A 25,931-nucleotide genomic window follows, 5' to 3' on the forward strand; every position below is an offset into this window, starting at 1 on the left:
TATACTCATTTTTACTGATTAAATACACTGGTTATTTGTACATAATCTTATTTATATTGTGAAATTACAGATTTGACACTTCTTCATATTGATGTATCTTTATTTTTGTATGTATTGTTATAATACAGGTTTTATTTTTATTAAGCAATAAATAATGGATGGCATGATAAGGAGACTAAGTATTATTATTTATTCTTAAGGCGACGCAGATTCTGCAGCGCCAATCGTTCAAATATATATAAGATGGTAAAAATCACAAATGCATGAGGCAGTTACGCATGAGTAACACAGAGGAGTGTGAGTGAAACCGTAGGGAGTCACACAGAATGCAGAGAAGACATATTAGGAAGACTGACAGTAGACAGACAAGAGACAATAGGTAGAGAGGACCATACCCGTGACAGCTGACGTTTTAGATGGAGGGTTGGTGAGCGACAGTAGGAGTGACTGGGTACATGGGAGATGGTGGGTAAAGGAAGAGGAGTAAATGGACAAGATGGTCAAGAGGGGGTTTGATGGGCAGCATAGAGGGGTGAGTTTTGATGGAGCCTTTTTAAGGCTTTTAGGTTGTGGGAAAGTCAGATGAGGTGGGTTAATGAGTTATACATACATTACATATTTAATTAATACTTTATCATAATGGTACTTCTTTGATATGTTTTAATTCTTCATGTGTCTGAATTCATACATTTCATTAAACAAATGATAAGTGCACTAGAGTGCACTTTTTTCGTTACAGATATCTACAACTTCTGCACAGATCGGTGCCACAGAAGCTGCACTTCATACACATGAAAGGTGTTATTAATACTATTTTAGCTACTTCAAGATGTACTTTATTAAAAAAGGGAGTGTTCATTTCACATATTAATATATATGTTAAGCTGACCAACTAGCGCCAAAGTCTTCCCTTGCTGGTCAGTCCTACATTAAATATAAACAATTTTAAAGTCATATTTTGTTAATATTCAGGCGTAGGGACTATTATCAACAGAAATAGAGACGCCACCTAGGTAGCTTTGGTTGGCTGGTGAAAATATTATTAGCTCAGTTTCTGAATGACTGATCTACAAGTGGAGACATAGTGAAGACTAGTAACCTTGCTATAAAGATGTTTGATGCGTCAACATATTAAAATTTAAAGCAAAATTCATATCTTTGAATAATTAAATTAATATCTCCTGCTATCAACTTATCCAAAATAAACTACCTGAGGATCACTAATCATATGACAGGTGCCCCTTAAAGCCCGAGAGTATGGATGGTTTTGCACATAATGGAGGTCATTTACCGGACACGAGACACAAACTGTGTTAATTTTGTACCAGTGCGTCTCGATGGCCCCGGCACACATCCACATCGCTTCTCTGTCTCAGGAGTAAGTGTGTTCCTCACAGAGGCGCACACCTCTGAAGGGGAGAATTGAGCAGTGTCATCTACACTGCAAAGTCCAACTTGCTACCTCTTTAGTACCATCACTTTCATTAAATAATTGTCACAGTGCTGGCAGCATCCAGAAACAAAGCACTTGGCTGGGGTAGCCATCAGAGACACACCACATCCGGCAAAGGAGCTTCTTCCAGAGATAAGTGGTCGTCGGGTACAAGCTGAAGTCAAATGTTTGGAGAATGCAGAATAGTGATGGACAACCAGCTTCTCCCCTATACTTGTGCAAACAGCTAGTCCTTGGCAAATGTGTCCAACTTGCTACTCAACCTCTGGAGGAAATCTAGACGCGCTTCAGCACATTGAGGCAAAGTGGGTCCAAAGCTGCATTTGTGCCGTAGACTGACCATTTGCTCTTTGTAATTGACATCCACAATGTGCAGTCCTTATTCTATCCCCTTAAAATTCAGATTGATTCCATGTTAGACCAATGCAAGCTACTTCTTGCACAAATCCATTTTTTTTCATATTTTCCATTCTGACTTTTGACACCAATATCATTCAGGAAAACACCTTCAGATTTATCAGAATTTGCAGACGCGCTCTGGATTGAGAATCTGGAGAGAAAAGAAAATATAATATTGTTTTGTGATAAAATGCATCAGGTTGTTACAAATTTGTGCAGGATGGACTTTTCTATGTTACTGCTTCTACCAATATATAACATACATAGCACGTTATCCCCAATAATTGTGTATCCCCAATAACAGTTTATGTTAATTAGTATTTAATCAGTTGTGTATGCACAATAAATGAACTGGAGATCCATTGGTGGCCCTGAGCACATGGGACGGCCATTGAAGCATGTCTGATACACAGAAAACGGATATAACCTTACTGTCTTTTTCTGTAACTAAACCAGTAACCAGATGTGTTTATACTGTATACCATGGTCTATGAGGGGTCTAAAATTTCAACATAGCTGGGACTGGTACATGGACGGACTGCGGAGTGCCACAACAATCAGGGTCAGAAGCAGGCGGAAGAGAGGTCAGGAACAGTGCGGGTCACCACCACAAGGAACAGCCTCTAAAATACACAGGAACGCTGGTGCACAGATAGGAGCCTAATACTCTTACATTGTACTGTGTGCTGAGCAGGATTATATTTGAGTAGAACAAAGTAGCTGGAGCAAGGAGTGGGATGCAGCACAGAGAGAGCGCACTGAACACCAGGTCTGGTGAGTGACAGCCTGACTCCAGGTACAGCACCTGACAGGGCCCTTATGAGTAAAATTACCGCATATCACAGTTAGGGTGATACTGTCCTGTATATCCCTATTCACTAAAATAGATTCAGAAAATGCAAATGGATAAATAATAGATAGGCCATGTGCAAACAGAAATCTTTATATCCGTTTCCCCTCCGGTCTATTGTGTGTCAAGATCTACTAAAATCTGGTCACATATCTTAATAATGTGAATCTGACAGACAATACTTGAGACTCCTGTTATATACACTTAGTGAATTTGTTAGTTCAGCACTCCACTCCGTATGCAGCCTTATATACAACTTCAAGCAACCACTTTTGCTTGCAAACACATTTCAACACTACACTGGTTGTATATAAACATAGCGCTTACTTAGATGCACTTGAAAGTTAACCTAAACGGTCTTACCCGGAATAACACCGAATGGTTTTCTTTTTAAACTTCACACATTTTCCTGGACGGTCTCACCCCGAACAGCACTGTATGTGTGGCCTACAACATAAACCTTATGATGGTGTAGTATGTTCAAATTAGACCTCTACAATCTATGTGGTACACAGTCCCGTGGTGCTGCTGGGTCCTGTGCTGTGTCCTGTTCAGTCCAGTGGTGCTGTGTCCTGTGCTCTGTCTTTCTAAGGGCATAGTTATTTCCCCATTATCCCCAAGTTAAAAAAAAAATTAAAAAAGTTATGAAAAAAAAAAAAAAAAGTAATTATAAATTATTTTTTTTTAAAAAAATATATCCAAAAACAATCCTGCAGTATAAGTCCATTGGTACTGCAATATTACAAAGTTCACTAATTCTGCAGTATAAGTCCAGTGGTACTGCTATATTACAAAGTTCACTGATTCAGCAGTATAAGTCCAGTGGTACTGCTATATTACAAAGTTCACTGATTCAGCAGTATAAGTCCATTGGTACTGCTATATTACAAAGTTCACTGATTCAGCAGTATAATTCCAGTGGTACTGATATATTACAAAGTTCACTGATTCAGCAGTATAAGTCCAGTGGTACTGCTATATTACAAAGTTCACTGATTCAGCAGTATAAGTCCAGTGGTACTGCAATATTACAAAGTTCACTGATTCAGCAGTATAAGTCCAGTGGTACTGCTATATTACAAAGTTCACTGATTCAGCAGTATAAGTCCAGTGGTACTGCTTCATTACAAAGTTCACTGATTCAGCAGTATAAGTCCAGTGGTACTGCTATATTACAAAGTTCACTGATTCAGCAGTATAAGTCCAGTGGTACTCTCCTGTGCCGCATATAATTTTTAAAGGCTTTGCCGAGTGTGTGTGGCTTAGGGGTACGCTCTCTTGAGCTACATATAATGGAAAACAAAAATTTGGAGGATAAAGTAGGGAAAGATCAAGACCCACTTCCTCCTAATGCTGAAGCTGCTGCCACTAGTCATGACATAGACGATGAAATGCCATCAACGTCGTCTGGCAAGCCCAATGCCCAATCTCCTAGTACAGGGCATGTAAAATCCAAAAAGCCCAAGTTCTCAAAAAGTAGCAAAAAGAGAAACTTAAAATCATCTGAGGAGAAACGTAAAGTTGGCAATATGTCATTTACGACACGTAGTGGCAAGGAACGGCTTAGGCCCTGGCCCGTGTTCATGACTAGTGGTCCAGCTTCACCCAAGGATCTAAGCCCTCCTCCTCCCCCCCTACAAAAAATTTAAGAGAGTTATGCTGTCAGCAATAACAACAAAACAGCAAAGAACTCTGCCTTCTAAACAGATGACATCACAAATCCCCAAGGCGAGTCCAAGGGTGTTGGTGGTTGTGAAGCCTGACCTTCCCATCACTGTACGGAAAGAGGTGACTCCATCCAGCATTTGCAGCACACCCTCTGCATATGTTGGAAGGATCACCCACAGTGTAGATCCAGATTTGGATAATCAAGGTGTCAATGTTGTACACCGGGAGGAGGCTATTGATGTAGCTGGCGCTGTGGAGGAACTTGATGATGAGGATGGTGATGTGGTTATTGTAAATGAGGCACCAGGGGGGGAAACAGCTGATGTCCATGGGATGAGAAAGCCCATCGTCATGCCTGGTCAGAAGACCAAAAAATGCACCTCTTCGGTCTGGAGTTATTTTTATCCAAATCCGGACAACCAATGTATGGCCATATGTAGCTTATGTAAAGCTCAAATAAGCAGGGGTAAGGATCTTGCCCACCTAGGGACATCCTCCCTTATATGTCACCTGAATAACCTTCATAGTTCAGTGGTTAGTTCAGGAACTGGGCCTAGGACTGTCATCAGTACAGGGACACCTAAATCCCTTGGTCCTGTTGGATACACACCACCAACACCCTCCTCGTCAACTTCCTCCACGATCTCCATCAGATTTAGAACTGCAGGCCATGTCACCAGCCAGACTGAGTCCTCTTCTATACGGGATTCGTCCGAGGAATCCTGCAGCGGTACGCCTACTACTGCCACTGCTGCTGTTGCTGCTGTTAGTCGGTCATCTTCCCAGAGGGGAAGTCGTAAGACCGCTACGTCTTTCAAAAAACAATTGACCGTCCAACAGTCATTTGCCATGACCACAAAATACGATAGTAGTCACCCTATTGCAAAGCGTATAACTGCGGCTGTAACTGCTATGTTGATGTTAGACGTGCGCCTGGTGTCCGCCATCAGTGGAGTGGGATTTAGAGGGTTGATGGAGGTATTGTGTCCCCGGTACCAAATCCCGTCGAGATTCCACTTCACTAGGCAGGCGATACCAAAGATGTACAGAGAAGTACGAGCAAGTGTCCTCAGTGCTCTTAAAAATGCGGTTGTACCCACTGTCCACTTAACCACGGACATGTGGACAAGTGGTTCTGAGCAAACGAAGGACTATATGACTGTGACAGCCCACTGGGTAGATGCATCCCCTTCCGCAGCAACAGCAGCAGCTGCATCAGTAGCAGCATCTACACAACGTCTGCTCGTGCCAAGGCAGGCAACATTGTGTATTACAGGCTTTAATAAGAGGCACAACGCTGACAACCTATTAGAGAAAATGAGGGAAATTATTTCGCAGTGGCTTACCCCACTTAGACTGTCCTGGGGATTTGTGGTGTCAGACAACGCCAGTAACATTGTGCGGGCATTGCATATGGGCAATTTCCAGCACATCCTATGTTTTGCCCACACCGTTAATTTGGTGGTGCAGCATTACCTCAAGAGTGACAGGGGTGTGCAGGAGATGCTTGCGGTGGCCCGCAAAATTGCTGGACACTTTTGGCATTCAGCCAGTGCCTACCGCAGGCTCGAGGCACATCAAAAAAGCATGAACCTGCCCTGCCATCACCTCAAACAAGAGGTTGTGACGAGCTGGAACTCCACCCTCTATATGCTGCAGAGGATGGAGGAGCAGCAAAAGGCCATTCAGGCCTACACCGCCACTTACGACATAGGCAAAGGAGTGGGGATGCGCCTGAGCCAAGCGCAGTGGAGACTGATTTCCGTGTTGTGCAAGGTTCTGCAGCCATTTGAACTTGCCACACGAGAAGTCAGTTCGGACACTGCCAGCTTGAGTCAGGTCATTCCCCTGATCAGGCTGTTGCAGAAGCAGCTGGAGAAAGTGAGGGAGGAGCTGGTAAGCCATTGCGATTCCACCAAGCATGTAGCTCTTGTGGATGAAGCCCTTCGTACGCTTTGCCAGGATCCGCTGGTGGTCACTATTTTAAAGGCAGAGGAATACATTCTGGCCACCGTTCTCGATCCTCGGTTTAAAGCGTATGTTTTGTCTCTGTTTCCGGCGGACACAAGTCTGCAGCAGTGCAAAGACCTGCTGGTCAGGAGATTGTCCTCTGAAGAGGACCGTGACATGCCAACAGCTCCTCCCTCATTTTCTTCCACATCTGTGGCTGCGAGGAAAAAGCTCAGTTTTCCTAAAAGAGCCGCTGGCGGGGATGCTGATAACATCTGGGCCGGACTGAAGGACCTGCCAACCATTGCAGACATGTCTACTGTTGCTGCATTGGATGCTGTCACAATAGAAAAAATGGTGGAGGATTATTTTGCTGACACCATCAAAATAGACATGTCAGACAGTCCATAGTGTTAATGGCAGGAAAAAAAGGCAGTTTGGAAGCCCCTGTACAAACTGGCTCTATTTTACCTGAGTTGTCCCCCCTCCAGTGTGTACTCGGAAAGAGTTTTTAGTGCAGCGGGCAACCTGGTCAGTGAGCGGCAAAGGAGGTTGCTTCCTCAGAACGTTGAAAAAATTATGTTTATAAAAATGAATAATCAATTCCTCAATCAAGTACAGCACTGCCCTCTAGATAGTACAGAGGGACCTGTGGTTGTGGAGTCCAGCGGGGACGAATTGATTATGTGTGAGGAGGAGGAAGTACACACTGTAGGGGGAGAGGAATCAGAGGTTGAGGATGAGGATGACATCTTGCCTCAGTAGAGCCTGTTTATTTTGTACAGGGAGAGATGAATAGCTTTTTTGGTGTGGGGGCCCAAACAAACCAATCATTTCAGGCACAGTTTGGCCCTTTCGCTGAAATGATTGGTTTGTTAAAGTGTGCATGTCCTATTTCAACAACATAAGGGTGGGTGGGAGGGCCCAAGGACAATTCCATCTTGCAACTCTTTTATTGCCATTATGTGACCATTCAACAGTCGTTTGCCATGAGCACAAAGTAAAACAAAATTAAAACAAATTCAACAAATTAAGCCAAAAGTAAAATGCCCTGTCATAATCAAAAACAAGAGGTATTGACGTGCTTGAACTACTGTAGTGTTTATAAGTTAGAAAAACTACACTTGAAAGCTTGAGCCTTTAATAGAAAAAGTCACTCTTCATTGCACGAATATTTGTAACAGCGACAATTTTTTGGTTAACAAAGTCAACAAATAACACTTCAACCCTGTCTGTCTTTCACATACTTAATGGGATCTCAATGATGAATGCTCTGTACCATGGTCGTCTAAAACAAGAGGTATTGCCGTGCTTAAACTACTGTAGTGTTTATAAGTTAGAAACACTACACTTGAAAGCTTGAGCCTTTAATAGAAAAAGTCACTCTTCATTGCACGAATATTTGCAACAGCGACAATTTTTGGGTTAACAAAGTCAACAAATAACACTTTGACCCTGTCTGTCTTTCACATACTTGATGGGATCTCAATGATGAATGCTCTGTACCATGGTCGTCTAAAACAAGAGTTATTGACGTGCTATAACTACTATAGCCTCACCCTCTTCATCTGTCCCAGAGGTACATTATCTAGCCAGATCTTATGGTGGTTGCTATTATATTCTATGTAGCTAACCTTGTCAATGGGCTTGTGAAAAGTTTTCGTCTGAAGACCTGCTTCATTAGTGTATACAGTAATGTCCAAAAAGTTTACAGATATCTTACTCCATTCGAACGTAAGTTCGATATGGCGATCATTATTATTCAGATAGCTGAAAAACGACTGCAATTGTTGTTCAGACCCCCTCCATACAAAGAAAATGTCATCGATGTAACGCCACCAAGACACCAGGCTCGCCCCAAAATCATGCCCTGACCACACTGACTTCTTCTCCCAGTGGGCCATAAAGATGTTGGCATAACTTGGGGCGAACCTGGTGCCCATGGCTGTCCCGACATTCTGCATGTAGTAATCTCCCTGGAATCGGAAGTAGTTATGGGACAATACAAAATTGATGCCATCTATAATGAACTCTCTTGTTTCTTCAGTATATGATGTATCTTGCAAGCTATCTTTGACTGCTTCTATGCCAAGGTCATGGGTAATTATAGTGTACAGGGATTTTACATCCGCTGTAACTAATATATGGTTTGTATCCCATGACAGTTCTGATAAATTCGTCAAAAAACTAGTAGTGTCCTTTAAGTAGGATTTTGACTGTTGTGATATGGGTTGAAGGTAATGGTCCAGGACTTCAGACAAGTTTATGGTAATTGACCCTGTGCCCGACATAATGGGTCTTCCCGGTGGGTTGAGTTTGTCCTTATGGACTTTCGGCAAAACATAAATTACCGGAATCCTCGGGTGTGTGATACAAATGTAGTCTGCTGTTTTCTCATCTACTACTTTCATATCTTTATATTTATCTATGAGATATTTTAGATCCACGCTTATTTTTTCCGTAGGATCTTTTCTCAACTTTTGATATATGTTATCAGAAGTAAGTTGTTTCTGGATTTCTTCTACATATTTTGCCTTGTCCATTACCACTACTCCTCCGCCCTTATCAGCCGGTTTGATGACAATTTGGCTATTCTCTCTCAAAGTTTTGATTGCCTCTCTTTCCTTCTCATTAAGGTTCATATGTGGCTTTCTTCTTGCTCCCTGTTTTGTATGTCCTTTCTTAATATCCTCAGCTACCAACTGATTGAAGGTTTCTATATAATTCCCCTTAACATGTGCCGGGAAAAAGGTGGACTTGTTTCTGAATTTGCCCTGCCCTTTTTCATTTCCCTTGACATTATCCATTATATTGGTGTCCTTCATATCAAAAAATTTCTTTTACGGTAATCTTACGTACAAACTTTTGTAGATCTATGAATGTATCAAATGGGACATTCTCATTCGTAGGGGAAAACTTGAGTCCCTTGTCTAATAGTGATATTTCACCCTCTGTGAGTACATGAGTACTGAGATTGAAAATACTAGAGATACATTCTTCCGACTCCCTCCGTTCCACTTCCAGATTGTTATGGGCACTTATTCCACCTTCTATGGGACTCTCTGATGGCATTACTTTATTCTGTTTTTTCCTCTTATTTTTCCCACCTTTCTTGCCTCTTTTTCTAGTATTTTTATATTTGTTGGGGGGCAATCTTATCTTCTTCTTCTTTTTCCCCTTATGTCCCGATATAAAAAAGACTCTGAAGACGAGTCTCTTTTCTCTTCTCCCCTGTCTCTCAGTGGATCAAATCTATTGTGGACTGTAGTTGTCCATGTCGGTTTGTATGACTCTCTATCAAACCTACTTTCTATTCTCCTTATTGGAAACTTGCTTACGTTATTTTCTCTGAACTGGATTCTCTGATGTTTATTATCTATCCTCTCATGATTCCACTTTTTATTCCTATTTTTCCAATTGCTATTCGATGTATCATGCCATGTAGGAAGGAAAGATTTAATCTGGAAACTTTGTTCCCCTCTCTTATATTTCGTGGGACTCTGATGACTTGGTCTCTGATATTGGATATTAGTATGTAGTTTCTTTCCTAATTCACCATTTATAGACTCTTTGTCACTCAAAAATTTCTTATTCTTTCTATTCATCGTATCTCTATTATCTTTCTCTAATCTTTTCTGAATGTGCTCTTCTACCCTTCTATATTCATCCTGATCTTTAAATGGCTGGATCATGGTGCTAAAATTCTCAATTTCATCTTCCAAGTCACACAATTGGAAGATAACACAGATAATCTCACTACTCTATCAAGGTCCGAGATGAAGTGACTTTATGAGATAGATACCCTAATACCAAAAGGATTAAACTCTGATTTTGAACTAAAATGGTTCTTATGAAGACTGAAGTTTAGCATAATGTTTAGAATCCATGTAATTATGCTGTACAGTTTAAATATGTTGAGATTGTATGTATCAAACTGATTCTAGTTTTTTTCTTCTTTTTTCCCCTTTGTTCGTTCCCATGAGAGAACTCCATTTTGGAGGAACTTTGGAACTTAATGAAGATGATGTTGTTTTTAAGATTCATATGTTAGCCCATATTAATACACAAGTGTGATCATATTTTGTAGTACATGAATAGCTGTCGATGCTATTAGTTATTAACAGATGTTGTTCAATTCACAAGCAACAATAACATGCAGGTAGGAGCCGTTTTATTTTGGGATATGTTACAATGTAGATGTAACGGGCTTCCTTTTTAGTATGAGATAAGAGGATATAGCTACAGATGTATGTTGTATTAGTCAGGTCTACATTTAGTAAATGGCATGTTATTGACTGCTTATTAATAAGTAAAGTAGAACTAAGCGTGATGAATATGGAAGATCGTAGCGGCATGACTAAGACGGATTAATGTATTTACAATTAAGTCGTTATTGAATATTCCCGTGTAAAGATGATGTTACCTTATATCATTACACATTAGGTTTTTTAGGAAATGTATTAAAGTTTGAGAGGTAGAATAACAGTGTATTAGTCAGTCAAGCCTTGATATGAAACTCCCGTAGCACTATGTAATTCAAGCCTCGATATGATGGATAACAACGGGCTGCAGGTGTTGCAAGCTGAAGGAGGATTATAAAAGAGGAGTTGCACATATCGGAGAAACAACCTTGATAAAGACTAACAATTGGAGTTGAAACGCGTTGTTTTTTTTTTTATACAGACTATACCGGGGGCGAGGTCAGATCAACGAGACAGCATCAACAGATCTTTGGACAAAGACGTATGATTGCATGTTTACATCCGTCCTTTGGTACGAGTCTATTTTATATTTTACATGTTTTAAAGAGTGTATTAAATGATAATGCGCTAGATCGCTCCCTTCTGTTTTTTTGAGTGTGGTTCCCTGAATAAGAGGAGGAGGAAGGCAGCAGACAACAAACTGTTAGGAGATTCATATGGGCGCATTTTCATCTGAAACTAAGTAAGCGTACATCCAAAAGGGTGCTGGAAACATATGGTGTTTCACATTGGGGATGATTGTGTTTTAGCACGGGACTGTGTACCACATAGATTGTAGAGGTCTAATTTGAACATACTACACCATCATAAGGTTTATGTTGTAGGCCACACATACAGTGCTGTTCAGGGTGAGACCGTCCAGGAAAATGTGTGAAGTTTAAAAAGAAAACCATTCGGTGTTATTCCGGGTAAGACCGTTTAGGTTAACTTTCAAGTGCACTTGAGACTCCTGTAACTTCTAAGCTTCAACTTGGACGCTTATGTAATAAATGTATGAGATATTCTTCTGGGCACACACCGGAGCCTTGGTTTGTGGTAATAGGGCTCTATAGTTGCATTAATTATTAGGTATTAAGAGTTTAGCATAGTGTGTGCGCTAAGAATTACTTTTACACTATAATACCAAATACCTTATTTATTAAGAGCAATACATTTTATTATTTTGGTATCCTCCACATATCAAGAAAAAAAAAATTCCCCGTCACCCTGCTGTACATTAGACCTTCTGCCATGTGCTGTACAGAAACATGTTTACCAAAGTACACAGTAATAGGGTACTCTAGGAATAACACTGAGAATCGTTTCAATTCAATAAGTCTCAGTTCCTACTAGAGAGTGTGACAGTGAGAGGAAGGGCTTTGTATATAAACCATCTGCAGTGATATAGAAAAATAGATGTACACTATAGTCAAACGGGCGCAACTAAGTACAATCAAAAAGGCAGCCTATAGCATAACAACAGGTCACACCTAAAACCTGGAAAAACATATGTAACAATCAAATGGAAGATATGCTGACAGGCGCCAATAATCAAGGAGCAATACAAAAATACAATGTCACAATAAAAATCAGATCCCTCTAATAAGGATCTCTTAACAAAACATATACATCATCGGAATGGCCATCAAATAGACTACAGCACAGAAGGATGAAACAGTGAATCCCGATATTGAATCTCCTTCTGTGATGTTAAAGTCATACCTCCATCAACGATGTAAAGTGTTAATTAGGATCTCCCTAAACAGATCCACCTTAAAAGATGTAATGTCTGAATTATATTATTATTTTTTTGTGTATGTGGTCCACCTCACATATATCTCTGATTGTTATATTAGTTTAAGGGAGATCTGAATATATATATTGTTTATCTTTTTGGATATGTTTTTTAGAGGTTAATTTATCACTTCTTCCTCTTTTTTTGCCCTTAAGATATGCTAGGGCTGATATTGGATGTACGAATGTTCGTGAGCTGTATGTGTGAAGCTAAGCAACGTGAACTATGGTTTAGATGTGGATGGGAGACCATTTGAATTTATATTTTAATAATTGTTATGTATTTTTATATGACTATTGATGTATTTTTTTATGTGATTTTTAATTTTATTTAACGAATTGAGAATTTTAAGTTTTTTTCGTCCGGTTTAGATATGAGATTATGTGACTTTGTACGATTTATTAGCGTTCTATATGGCCGACATCAGCTGATTATACTTTGTGAATTACCTACCCAGGTGGGCCATTTAGACCTAGGGGCACATTTATCAATATTCACATAAAGTGAAAAGTAGTTTTCAATCCTTATCGCAATGATAAGGATTGAACTACTTCTCACATTTATGTACAGCCCTGCACAGAAACAGCAGTTCCGAAAAACTGCTGTTTCAGTGATAAAAAAAATCATACTTACCCCCCTCTTCGGAAGCGCTGTCTTCGGGTCTTCTCTTTACTCTTCAATTGCGCATGTCCAGTTCCAAGAACTGGACATGCGCACACAGATCCCCTCTCTGTCTCTGCAACGATAGTTGCAGAGAGAGAGCGCTGAGTGACAGGGAGGGATCATGTGATCCCTCCACACATACGCTGTCCAGCTCTGCTCTTCTGAGCAGAGCTGACAGCATTAGATTTCATCAATTCGGATGATGTACGCTAGCTTCAGCTGGTACATTAACATGACAAGTTCCCGAAAAAAATGTTTTTTCAGGACTTGTTAGATTGCGGCCAGGAGCAGCCACCATTCTGTTGAATGGTGACTGCTCCCAAAAACGAAGAGGAATGCAAAGCAGCAGATATCCATGATATCTGCTGCGATGCCCCCTTAATAAATTTGCGGAGGACACTGTGGGACCTTAATGACCCGTTAAAAGCACTATCGTGCTTTATTAAATATGCCCCCTAGGGTATTTATATCCACTTACAATGTATAACTCCACTGATCTACCTTGAGAAAGGCTCCTAGTAGAGCTGAAACCCGTTGGTGAGAATAAATGGAGTATGACCAGATCTGTATTCGCTGTGTTTGTCTATGGGATTTGATACCTGTATACCTGCTGTGGTTCGGGATATAAGCAGAGATTGAAAGTATCTATCCTTCTGACATCTGGTACACGCTTTATATGTTACAATTTTTTATTAGAGAAAATATTACGCTGCTTCATAATACAATAAAAATTGTGTTTTGTGGAATCACGCTATGTGGATCTTTTCTCTATTTTCTTGTTTTATATAACCATCCAGAGCATCGTCTATTTTATGTTTCCGAGACGATTTGAAGGTTCCAAGGGTGTTCCACCCCTTTCTATGGGATTTCCGAGCTGATAATATAGACAGGACCACAGAAGGCAGTACGGAGGGGAAGGAAGGTGCTTCTTCTTTTGCTGTGTGCCTCGTTGTTTGACATTTCATTTAAGATGCTTCGACATTACATCTTTTAAGGTGGATCTGTTTAGGGAGATCCTAATTAACACTTTACATCATTGATGGAGGTATGACTTTAACATCACAGAAGGAGATTCAATATCGGGATTCACTGTTTCATCCTTCTGTGCTGTAGTCTATTTGATGGCCATTCCGATGATGTATATGTTTTATTAAGAGATCCTTATTAGAGGGATCTGATTTTTATTGTGACATTGTATTTTTGTATTGCTCCTTGATGATTGGCGCCTGTCAGCATATCTTCCATTTGATTGTTACATCTGCAGTGATAACTTGTTTTGCTTTGTATCAATCTTTATCTGGTGTATTGATAGGTTTAAATGGGTATGAGCAAATAAGAGTGTGCACCCATTAATGTTTCTAATTATCCATACGTTATCCAGACCCCAGGCCCCATAATAGGACAGTCAGCACAGATGATGGAGTCCTAGGTCTTCTCTGTAGGAGCAGAAAGGATCAGTTTCTCTATTATGCTGTTATCCTTATTACTCCTTATAGCCACATGACTACTATAATTAGTCCCTGATACTGCATCAGACAGAACACTACAAGCAGTGACACTGTTAAAGAAGCTAACAACTAATATACTCCCCCTGATCGTTATCAATGTAAAGCGAATTTGCTGGCGTTATATAAACAAACGTTGATGATGATGATTGTTTAAGATTAAAATCAGAACCAACTTACAGCTCGCCAGTGTATAATGTTCCATCAGTCCAGGTCCAGCCATTATTATCACTGCTCCATTTTAGCCCAATCCATGAATTGCCGTTGCCCTTAAATTTGTTCAAGAACTTCTGCCAGGGAGAAAATACATATATTTTGGTTGAAAATCAAATGCTGACAAGCTCATAAAATGTATCAGTGTAACATGACAAATAGTAACGATAGCCCTGTAAGATTACAATTACACAGAGGGCCTCATTTACAGTAAATGCAGCTCAAATGTATGAATTTGCACTTTGGCAAAACTATGTTGCATTGCAGGGGGTGGGATTTAAAAAGTGTGAACTGATTTAGATTTGTAAAGGGGGTGTTGTAGCTCATCTACAAATTGCAGTATTAAGATAAATCAGACCAGTAATTGCTACATGTAACAGTGCGTAGTATTTTCCCTACATGCCAAAAATAAATTTGCATTTGTCCCCTTTTAATTGCTGCAGTTTGTAAAAGAGAAAATTTGCATCCTGTAGCCAGATTTGCTCCTAACTCTAAATGAGATCCACAAGGACCACAGGAAATATAGGGTGTGACAATACATTGTGCAGTCCTATGTATCATATTCCCTGCATAATTTGCACACACATTTCTACTCTGTAAAGGGACTAGAACTTTGCACCAGTTCTGACCCGGCAGAGGTCATGTCTCTACCTAACCTTTATCAGGACAGATCTTACACCTTCCAGCTGCACGTCTGAGAAGAACATTTCTAGCTGCACTTTGTTCAATTCAATGCGACATTTAATAAAGACCCTTCTGAGCAGTGTTTTAGGAGAAAAAGTTTATATATCCTCTTACACTCACCAGTTCATCCGCATTATCAATACGTGTCAGTGATGCATTCTGGGAGGCACAGAATCTCTCGCTGTTGGTCCATGTATCAAGTAGATCAGAGAAATAGTAACATTTACCCCTGTTCCAGATCCAATCACCTGTACATGGTATAGGCTTTGGTGTGGAGATTGCTGATGTTACAGCTGCAAACACAGAAATACCAACATATAATTAGCTTTTTTATTCTATTAATGTTTGAAAACATTAATTGGTCTTTTACCTGCTATCATTTTTGAAGGTAATATTAAAGCATCACGGATGAAAACTATTCTACTATTGTGCTCTTCATAACATGTAATAAATTGATAAAGGAAGTCTTTACAAATGCTTGGACTGAATGTAATGGAACATCCCAGATGTGGGCCATCAATGTCGCAGGTCAAAGCCCTCAGACTAGTCTCATCAGGCAGCTGCTGAGTAACAGAAGGGGAGGCCATGTACAGGCTGAGGGCAGGACGGGCAGCTCTGTATACAAGTTGGAGGTTGTGTACACCATCATCTTACAGCAAAGCCTAAGGGTGTATTCACCCATACTCATCCTCCTGGACCCCTCAGACACTTTTTTACTGCAGATCCATCACTCTATTGCTCTTCTTGACATTTATTTCATTTCCTAGATATCCAACAGCTGCTTCAGTGTCTCAATCTCTGGCAAATCTTCTCCTCCACCCCCTTTATGTTAGGGTCCCACAAGGGTCTGTTCTTGGTCCTCTGCTTTTCTCACCTCTTCTCTTTGTGAACCAATTCACTCATTCGGCCTCCAGTACCATCTCTATTCTGACGGCATCCAAATGTACCTCTCTTCCCCTGACCTCACCCCCTTCTCTACTATTGTGAGACCAACTGGCTTCCTGCTATGATAGCTAAACTTCAAAATGTTCAAAAGAAAACATAGTTTATTATCTCCCCTCCTCCCATAGTCATCATATCCTTTCAAATCAACAGCACCACAATTTCTTCTGTCTCCCAAGCCTGCCTCCTTGGTGTCACCCCTGACTCTGCTTTATTCCTCACATTCAGTCTCTCCTGCAGTCCTATTGCCTCAATTTTGATAAATCGCTAGAATATGCCTCTGTCTTAACCAAGATGCAACCAAAACTCTATTTTCTCCCACATCGAATATTGAAACTTCAGCATTTCCTTAACCCATTTGTCCCTACTTCGATCCCTCCTAAATGCCACAGCAAGACTGATCTTCCTATGTCACCTCTCCACATCTGCTGCACCACTCTGCAAAACCCTACACGCTCTCCCCAACAGAATATATTTCAAATTATACGAGTTATGTCTATTAAATAACGAGACTGTGATTCCACCTAGTAAACAAAGCAGTCAGAACCGGTTATAACTGCATATGTAGTAACCTTGAACCTGTCTGAACCTACATGACAAGCTGCAACACTCTATGATGTTCAGTTGATTGTGAATCACCATTTATTTTGGTTGTGTTTTCTGTAGAGTGCTGAAAAAATGCTAAATGTAAAAGTTCAACAATGTGTCTATTTGAAAATTTTAGTAAAATTGCACAAAACACCAGTAGAAGGTTTTCAAATGCTTCAACTACGGCCTATGGGAATGACGGCCTATCTCGTGCGGCAGTGTAAGAGTGTTACAAAAGATTTAGCGAGGGACGTGAGAATGTGGAAGATGATGAACCCCCTGGACGACCTTGCACTTCAAGAACCAAAAAAAATATAGAAAAAATCAGTCAGATTGTTCGAAAAGACCGCCGACTCAGTAGACACCGTATGGAAAATTTTGCGTGAGGATCTTAACCTGACGAAAGTTTGTGCAAAGATGGTCCCAAGGATTCTCATACCAGAGCAAAAAGAACATTGCAAGGAATGTTGTGTAGACATTCTGCAGCAACTTGACATAGATCCAAACCTGTTTCATAAAGTAATCACTTGTGATGAGACCTGGATCTTCCAGTACGATCCTGAAACCAAAAGACAGTCAATACACTGGAAAACACCGTCATCACCAAGAATGAAAAAAGCTTGTCAAAGCAAGTCAAAATTCAAAGCAATGCTCATTGTTTTTTTTTATATCAAGGGTGTAATTTTGGAAGAATGGGTTCTAGAAGGCACAACAGTTAATCAGCATTATTATAAGGAAGTTTTGAAAAAGCTGAGAAAGTTAGAAAGAAACGGCCGCAACTGTGGAAAAATGGTTTCTTTCTTCACCAGGACAATGCGCCTGCTCACACAGCACTTTCTGTGAAGCAGTTTTTGACCTACAAACACATTACTACACTTGAACATCCTCCATATTTGCCCGATTTAGCACCTTGCGATTTTTATCTTTTCCCAAAAGTTAAATCAGTGCTTAAAGAGACACATTTTGAGTCAGTTGATGCTGTAAGGAAGAAAGTGGCAGATATGTTGAAACAAGTGACAGAAATTGATTTGCTCCATGCCTTCTACCAGTGGAAAACAAGACTGCAGCGATGTATTAGTGCAAATGGGGAGTATATTGAAGGGGACAAAAATTTGTAATACCAATAAATAAAGGTGAGTTATTTAATCAGTCTCGTTATTTAATAGGCATACCTCGTACATCCTTACCCTCAACACCACCACTCCTTCATCCATCTCAAAATACTCTCCCTCCCTCTACCTCAGACCTGCACCTCTCTTCCTCTCTGATAACCACCTCTCACTCCCCCTGTGCTGCTGCCCACGTATGGACTTCCCTACAATGTCTGAACAGATACGTTGTGCAGTAGGTGTTGGTGTGTTTATTTGTGGCTAACACAAGCATATTTACCTTTACCCTTGTCAGAAAACTGTTCAAGAAAAATGCAATAAATAAGCTACATATTGTTAGACATGGCTCTAGACAGAGACCGGCCACTCTGCCTCCAGTGGTGCTCTTGTAAAAGTCAGGTGTTGCGTGAAATTGTGGTCACTTGATTGTTCTTGGCAGCAATCACATGATAGCCTGGACTCTCTGTGAGGACACTTGCCTCTACATTACAGCGGCTTCCACATACATCCTGATACTGTTACTTGTTGTACCTTGCGTTGGGAGTATCTTACCTGTGTTATTATCTGTGTACAATCTGCCTTGATCTTGACCTTGTCCTGAACTCTGAATGTCCTGACCGCTTGCAGGTCAAAGGTGGACTACTGAAGCTTGTCGTCTGCCCTGACCACTTGCCTGAATGGGTTACTATAACTTTCTGCTGGCCCTGACTTTAGGATGAAGTCCTAGGGGCAACAGAGAACCGGGGAATGCTATCTGGTCTAGGGGAAGGAGTATGTCACAGATTAAGTGCATGAGTAGCCTGGTTTTAGCTGTTCATCCTAGGGTTCAATTGTGTGTGGCATCACCCAGATATAAATTATACAGTAAAGCACAGGATAAAGAAAGAAATATCATAATATGTACATTTTACTTACATTGAGGAGTGGGGTTATTTGGGGATTTCAAGTCATCTTTTAAATCAGAGCATGACTGGTTACCTGAAATACAACCCAGGAAAGAATACCGGTAAATGAACCGCCTGCTGGTCAATACTGTTAGTATATTATATTTATTTCTAAGCTACAGTGAGCGGAAGGTTACCTGTGTGTAAGTGTGAGATATACAGGAAATGGTATATATAGTATATTGGCATACCGAAGGCTTATATTCTTATAGTGCAAAACTCAAACAGTCCCACCATGCACAACTCCCAACATGCCTAACTACAACAAAAAGGAAAAATATTGTCCATGTCTCTAGATTTTCCTCAGTGTGTTTGAGTGGCACAAAAGATTTAGTGAGGGAAGTTTTGAAAAAGCTGAGAGAAAGTTAGAAAGAAACGGCCGCAACTGTGGAAAAATGGTTTTTTTTCTTCACCAGGACAATGCGCCTGCTCACACAGCACTTTCTGTGAAGCAGTTTTTGACCGACAAACACATCACTACACTTAAACATCCTCCATATGCGCCCAATTTAGCACCTTGCGATTTTTATCTTTTCCCATAAGTTAAATCAGTGCTTAAAGGGAAACATTTTGAGTCAGTTGATGCTGTAAAGAAGAAAATGTCAGATATGTTGAAACAAGTGACAGAAATTGATTTGCTCCATGCCTTCCACCAGTGGAAAACAAGACTGCAGCGATGTATTAGTGCAAATGGGGAGTATATTGAAGGGGACAAAAATTTGTAATACCAATAAATAAAGGTGAGTTATTTAATCAGTCTCGTTATTTAATAAGCATACCTCGTACATCCTTACCCTCAACACCACCACTCCTTCATCCATCTCAAAATACTCTCCCTCCCTCTACCTCAGACCTGCACCTCTCTTCCTCTCTGATAACCACCTCTCACTCCCCCTGTGCTGCTGCCCACGTATGGACTTCCCTACAATGTCTGAACAGATACGTTGTGCAGTAGGTGTTGGTGTGTGTATTTGTGGCTAACACAAGCATATTTACCTTTACCCTTGTCAGAAAACTGTTCAAGAAAAATGCAATAAATAAGCTACATATTGTTAGACATGGCTCTAGACAGAGACCGGCCACTCTGCCTCCAGGGGTGCTCTTGTAATGGTCAGGTGTTGCGTGAAATTGTGGTCACTTGATTGTTCTTGGCAGCAATCACATGATAGCCTGGACCCTCTGTGAGGACACTTGCCTCTACATTACAGCGGCTTCCACATACCTCCTTCTCCTGTTACTTGTTGTACCTTGCGTTGGGAGTATCTTACCTGTGTTATTATCTGTGTACAATCTGCCTTGATCTTGAACTTGTCCTGAACTCTGAATGTCCTGACCGCTTGCAGGTCAAAGGTGGACTACTGAAGCTTGTCATCTGCCCTGACCACTTGCCTGAATGGGTTACTATAACTTTCTGCTGGCCCTGACTTTAGGATGAAGTCCTAGGGGCAACAGAGAACCGGGGAATGCTATCTGGTCTAGGGGAAGGAGTATGTCACAGATTAAGTGCATGAGTAGCCTGGTTTTAGCTGTTCATCCTAGGGTTCAATTGTGTGTGGCATCACCCAGATACAAATTATACAGTAAAGCACAGGATAAAGTAAGAAATATAATAATATTGTCATGAGCCACAGCGGTACACTGCCTCCTGGCATGAACTAGCAGCCGGCCACGTGCTTTAGTTTCTGTGCTCTGTTTTTATCCTTGTGGCATAGATGTAGGAGGGTTAAGGGACATCCTCCAACTCCAGGGAGAGCTCTCATATGATTTAAACTGGTTCATTTATATTTTTATACATGCTTCCTGGTTTATGTTATTACCTATACTAGTTCTAGCTAGTAATTAATTAGCAGACTCCTGAGGCTGATTGTAAGCCCTGTCCTCCTCTGTCTTGATTGGCTCTTGGTACTATTTAAGGCAGTGAGGTCTGCAGCCTCACTGCCGGTTATAGCTTCTTGTTATCAGTTTGCTGACCTGCTCTGCCCTTTGTCCCTGTACTATGGATACTCTGTTGGATTGCCTGTGTATGACCCATTGCCTGGATTTGGACCCTGCCTGTGTTTCTTGTGACCCCGACCTCTGGCGTGTTTACCGACTTTCCTGTTTGCTCGTGACCCTTGACCTCGGCTTGTTTATTGGATTTGCTGTCTGCTGCCGGCCCTTGACCCGTGCCTGGACTTCACTCCGCTTTCCTGGGTTCTCCCCAGCTGGTACGCACTTCACGACCCTCTGTTAGCCTGCGGCCAAGTCTGTCCCCACCACTAGGGGCTCCAGGGAACACCTGACTGGCAGAGCAGACTCCGGGTTGTGCTGTATCAGCTAGAGGGGTTCCTAACAAATATGTACATTTTACTTACACTAAGGAATAGTGTTATTTGGGGATTTCAAGTCATCTTTTAAATCAGAGAATGACTGGTTACCTGAAATACAACCCAGGAAAGAATACCGGTAAATGAACCACCTGCTGGTCAATACTGTTAGTATATTATATTTTTTTCTAAGCTACAGTGAGCGGAAGGTTACCTGTGTGTAAGTGTGAGATATACAGGAAATGGTATATATAGTATATAGGTATACCGAAATCTTATATTCTTATAGTGCAAGACCCGCCAACTCAAACAGTCCCACCATGCACAACTCCCAATATGACTAACTACAACAAAATGGAAAAATATTGTCTATTTCTCCAGATTTTCTTCAGTCATCAGTCTGTCCAACCACTTCCCTCCAAATGCCCGGTCATGTACCAATGTCATGGTAATGTCTCTAATTGTTAGGGCAGATCTCCTTTGTCCACATAAAACCAGACTTGTCCCACAAACAAGAGAAGGAGGGTGGGAGAGTGGACACCATGTGATACACAGCTTGTGCCACAAATACATCTGATAAAGAAAACTCTTAATGTTATCACCTAGGTGTGACTTCAGTGTAAATAAAAGAAAATCCAGCTGCATTAATAAGTGCCCAGCTAACCAGCCATGGGACCAATACTCTAATAATTTATTGCTTTAAGCTTCTCCAACAAGTAAACCCTGTTTATATATTGCAGATCATTGTGTCCCAGTGCTCATGTGATGTTTGGTAAAGGCTGTAAGATATCTGTACTTACCTCTCACGAGAACAGCAGTTAGAGCGATCAGAAGACCTACAGAAATAGCCCCAAGGCAAATAACCAGGAGGAGCAAATGATCATGTTTCAAGGATCCTAATATGGATTGAATATAAGAGATAAAAAAGTGAAATGTGATTCATACATGGAGAAATCAGAGCGATAACAGACTAAAGTTATATATAAGTACAATCAATAAGCGACAGTAATTATTATTAAATTGGTTTACTGGAAAACAACATATTTGTGCAAATTAAAGTGTAGCCAGTCCAATAGAGTACATTTGTACACTTTAATCATCACTTTAAATATGAATAAAATAATACATTATAAATCATACGTAACTAAGAGATTATAAAATAAAATAATTTATACATTGCAACACAGATTAGGTAATATACCTTTTATTGTGCTCATGCAATCTTCAGTGACGCTCTTTAAGGATCGGACTACTGAAACACAGGAGAAATGTGATTAATCAGAAGCACTTACATGTTCCCAGAGACTGTCTATCGGCACATGGTGGTAAACCAGAAAGTTTAAGGTTAATTAATATAGAACATATTTTCCACTGCTAGAGGGGGGCAGATATCTACAATAGAGAGGATCCTTCTGGACCCACAACCTTAGGGTCTACAGAGGGATTACATGAGAAAGTGGATTTAGATATTTGATTTTCAGAGTTCACTAATATTCTTACTACATTAAGGAATTATATTAGAAAATCATTGACATTTATTAGATCATTGATATTTGGTGTACTATATGTGCATCCATCTGCATCAGAAATATTTTGTTATCTATAACTGGCCATTTATATAGAACATTAAGAATTTTAGGAAAAATTAGGATATTAGTTAATCATTTGTTAATTCAGAAAGAAAATACTCAATAATTATGTCTCTTGAAGTATTAAGGAGTGATTCCTCTTCAGATTTTAAGTGTTGCATAATACTTTATATATGTAGCTAGTAACACTATATTTATGTATGTTGGACATATTCAGCTTTGATATGTTAGACTATCAGTAAGGGATTTTTTATAGAAACCGTGATTGGATTTATTAGAACAATATAGGTGTAAAAAAAATCAACAATTTTATATTTTGGTTGTTGTATCCTATATTATTTTGTTGTGTGAACCAGGACAGGTCTGCTTTTAATTATATGACTTTTAGTAATATGATTGGTGCAATTAAACACTAACACGGGTTGTAGGTAATTCATCTACCCACCTGATAGTAATACTCCCTTTATAAGAACACTAAAGGACACAATTTCTGTAGTTTTGATGAAATTGCCAAGTGTAATGAAACGAGTCAAGGTGTAGGGTATATTTCAGGTACCGATTGCTATTTACATTCGAAGTGCTGCACGGACTGACACAGAGAATATCATTACAGAGGGGCTGACGAGCGATGAGCAATACTATTAATATTACCTCTAATAAGCATGGGGATGATTTGCTCCTAAAAGTTTTGTACTTTAACATTCTGCTCTAAATCATGTCCGTTTTTTACTGATTTCTACCTTTACCCACAACTGACACTAGTGGGGAAGAATAATACAGACATTCACCACTACAAATAAGGGATAATTTATTCCCAAACAGGAGATGATTCCAACATTGGGCAGATATCTGCAGAGATTTATTGTCCTTTGGACAGTATTCTGGAAATTGGATATAAAAGGATACACAATGTTTTGATCTTATTGGCAGAACCTTTTGGTGTCTGTAAGGTGTCAGCAGTGTTGGATCCGGAATGTTAGTCCACACTGCACTAAACTTAACCAAGTTTTTGGTTTATTTGAGAACAGGAACAGCAGAAGAGATGCAGGTACTTACAGGGTTAATGGCTGCAGCAGTTGTAACAGTTATAGAATGCAGATAGGGTCATACAACAGGGTTATATACCAGCAGGATGCTGATGTCATTAATCACCCCCCATACACCAGAGAGAGTATAAGAGAGGAGACAGCATACAGAGCGCACTTCTCTCCAACAGATCTACTCTGAGACTGAATACCCGCGGGTACTAATGATTATTCAGATACCAATCAAATGTAATTACAGTTCCTGATTGTTTTATGATATTTCATGGATTATGTTTTATAAAAATATTGCTTTTTATATTAAAATGTGTTTTATACAAGTAACATGTCCTTATTTTTGGTTGTGGTTAAACAGCGTCCTTTTTATCTGTTTGTGGTCCTTATCTTAGTAAACACGAGTGTATCCTCTTTTTTATTATTTGTATTTTATCATCTATTTTAGAATAAAGATTTTCACCTTAATGACAATGGATCCTTGAATTCATACAATAGATGGGTCATTTGAAATTATATTTAGGTGAGTGCGATTCTTCATCTCACACTTTCGTTATTACAGTGCACATATGGAATTAATTTTTTACATGTTTTGATTGCGTCTTACGAACGGCTACCGTGGACCAATGAGCTGGGGAATCACCAAAATATTATAAAGGTTTTCTCTCAACTTTTTCAGATAGGTTCAATATATTCAAAAGTGAAATTATATAATCACACAGAGAAAGCGGTTTTGTTACATTTTCTTTATTTCATATAAATTGCACATTGGAGAAACACTGCCCTGGAAGAGAGAAAACTTACATTTCTTACACGTTATCTGAACACCTATTATAGGAGAGTTTCCTAAATAAAAAACACTTTCTGCTACATATTCATGAATGTTGGACCCTATATTGGTTCATCTTTCTATTCTGTGTCCATCTGTGCTGGATCATATCCTGACATAGATCAGAGTACCATCCTTTTAATTGTCTCTTTATGGGACACTGGAGAATAATTAATCTCCATATTTTGGTCGCTGTTCTCATTCTGTACTAGAATGCTATGAGACATTCTTAGGCGGTTGCTATAACCACGGGGTTGGGGGGGCGCAAGATTCTTACTGCTTCGATTCCCTTAGAGGATCTCACTCCATGCAGAACAGACTGGGACTTGCATTAAATTATGACATGTGATAGGGATCCCCCAAGAGGCCAGTACTGGTACTACATGTTAAACACTAATATAAGTAATTGTATCTTGTTTAACTAAAATAGTGACATAAAACAGGTAAAACAAAATACAATTTGCCAACATCTAGGTTTTTAAATTTTTACTTATTTTTCTAACAGTTTATGTCTAGTATAAACATTCTAGTTTGCGCCCCATCATAGCTGGTGATAACGTCTACCTGTCATGTCCCAGTTGGCTCTGCAGCAGCTTCTCTGATAAATGTACAAATAATAAATGTGTAAAATGATGGCAGTGATGGGACTGGCTGCAGAGCTGGGTGAGTAGTTCTAAATGACCGACATCCTAATTGTAAAAGATTCTGTTATCCAGATGTGAACACCAGGAGGGTGGGGATTATAACCATCGCTTTCATAATTTATTCAAGGTAACATTATATAACGTGTTGTGTGACAGAATATACATCACATATGATGTTTTGCCGCTGGTGACAGATCCTCTAATGGAATCAGCATAAAGATCTATCTGCATTTTTTAAATTGCAGGAGCTGTTGGAGTGGGCGGAGGATCCTGTGACACTGATGTCATGTGATCACTCTGACTAACTTCATGCTGGTATATAGAGATGAGACTATGGAGGAAATTATACAGCTGTAACACAGTACATGGAAAGATATGTTTAGTTGTGTGATGTCTGTTTCAGGAGTGTAGCTGACAGGTACACTTTATGTGAGGCAACTATATAATTAGATTTTTCATCTTATTATTACCTGACTGAGACTCATTAACGATCATCAATGGATCCTCTGCTTGTTGTTTTAA

General features: G+C 40.0%; 1 protein-coding gene across 1 annotated transcript; it reads right to left on the bottom strand.

Annotated features, from left to right (window-relative positions):
• Nucleotides 1-938: 938 nt before the first annotated feature.
• On the bottom strand, nt 939-25,931 carry LOC142160192 (C-type lectin domain family 2 member A-like). Its single transcript, XM_075215132.1, has 7 exons — nt 25,880-25,931; nt 22,512-22,562; nt 22,111-22,206; nt 18,976-19,038; nt 15,542-15,714; nt 14,705-14,814; nt 939-2,003 (listed from the first exon to the last, which is right to left on the bottom strand). The coding sequence occupies exons 1-7, from the start codon at nt 25,902-25,904 to the stop codon at nt 1,853-1,855; spliced, it is 669 nt and encodes a 222-aa protein (XP_075071233.1). The 5' UTR covers nt 25,905-25,931; the 3' UTR covers nt 939-1,852.

This window comes from Mixophyes fleayi, chromosome 6 (assembly GCF_038048845.1).
Source record: "Mixophyes fleayi isolate aMixFle1 chromosome 6, aMixFle1.hap1, whole genome shotgun sequence".
NCBI classification, from domain to species: domain Eukaryota; kingdom Metazoa; phylum Chordata; class Amphibia; order Anura; family Limnodynastidae; genus Mixophyes; species Mixophyes fleayi.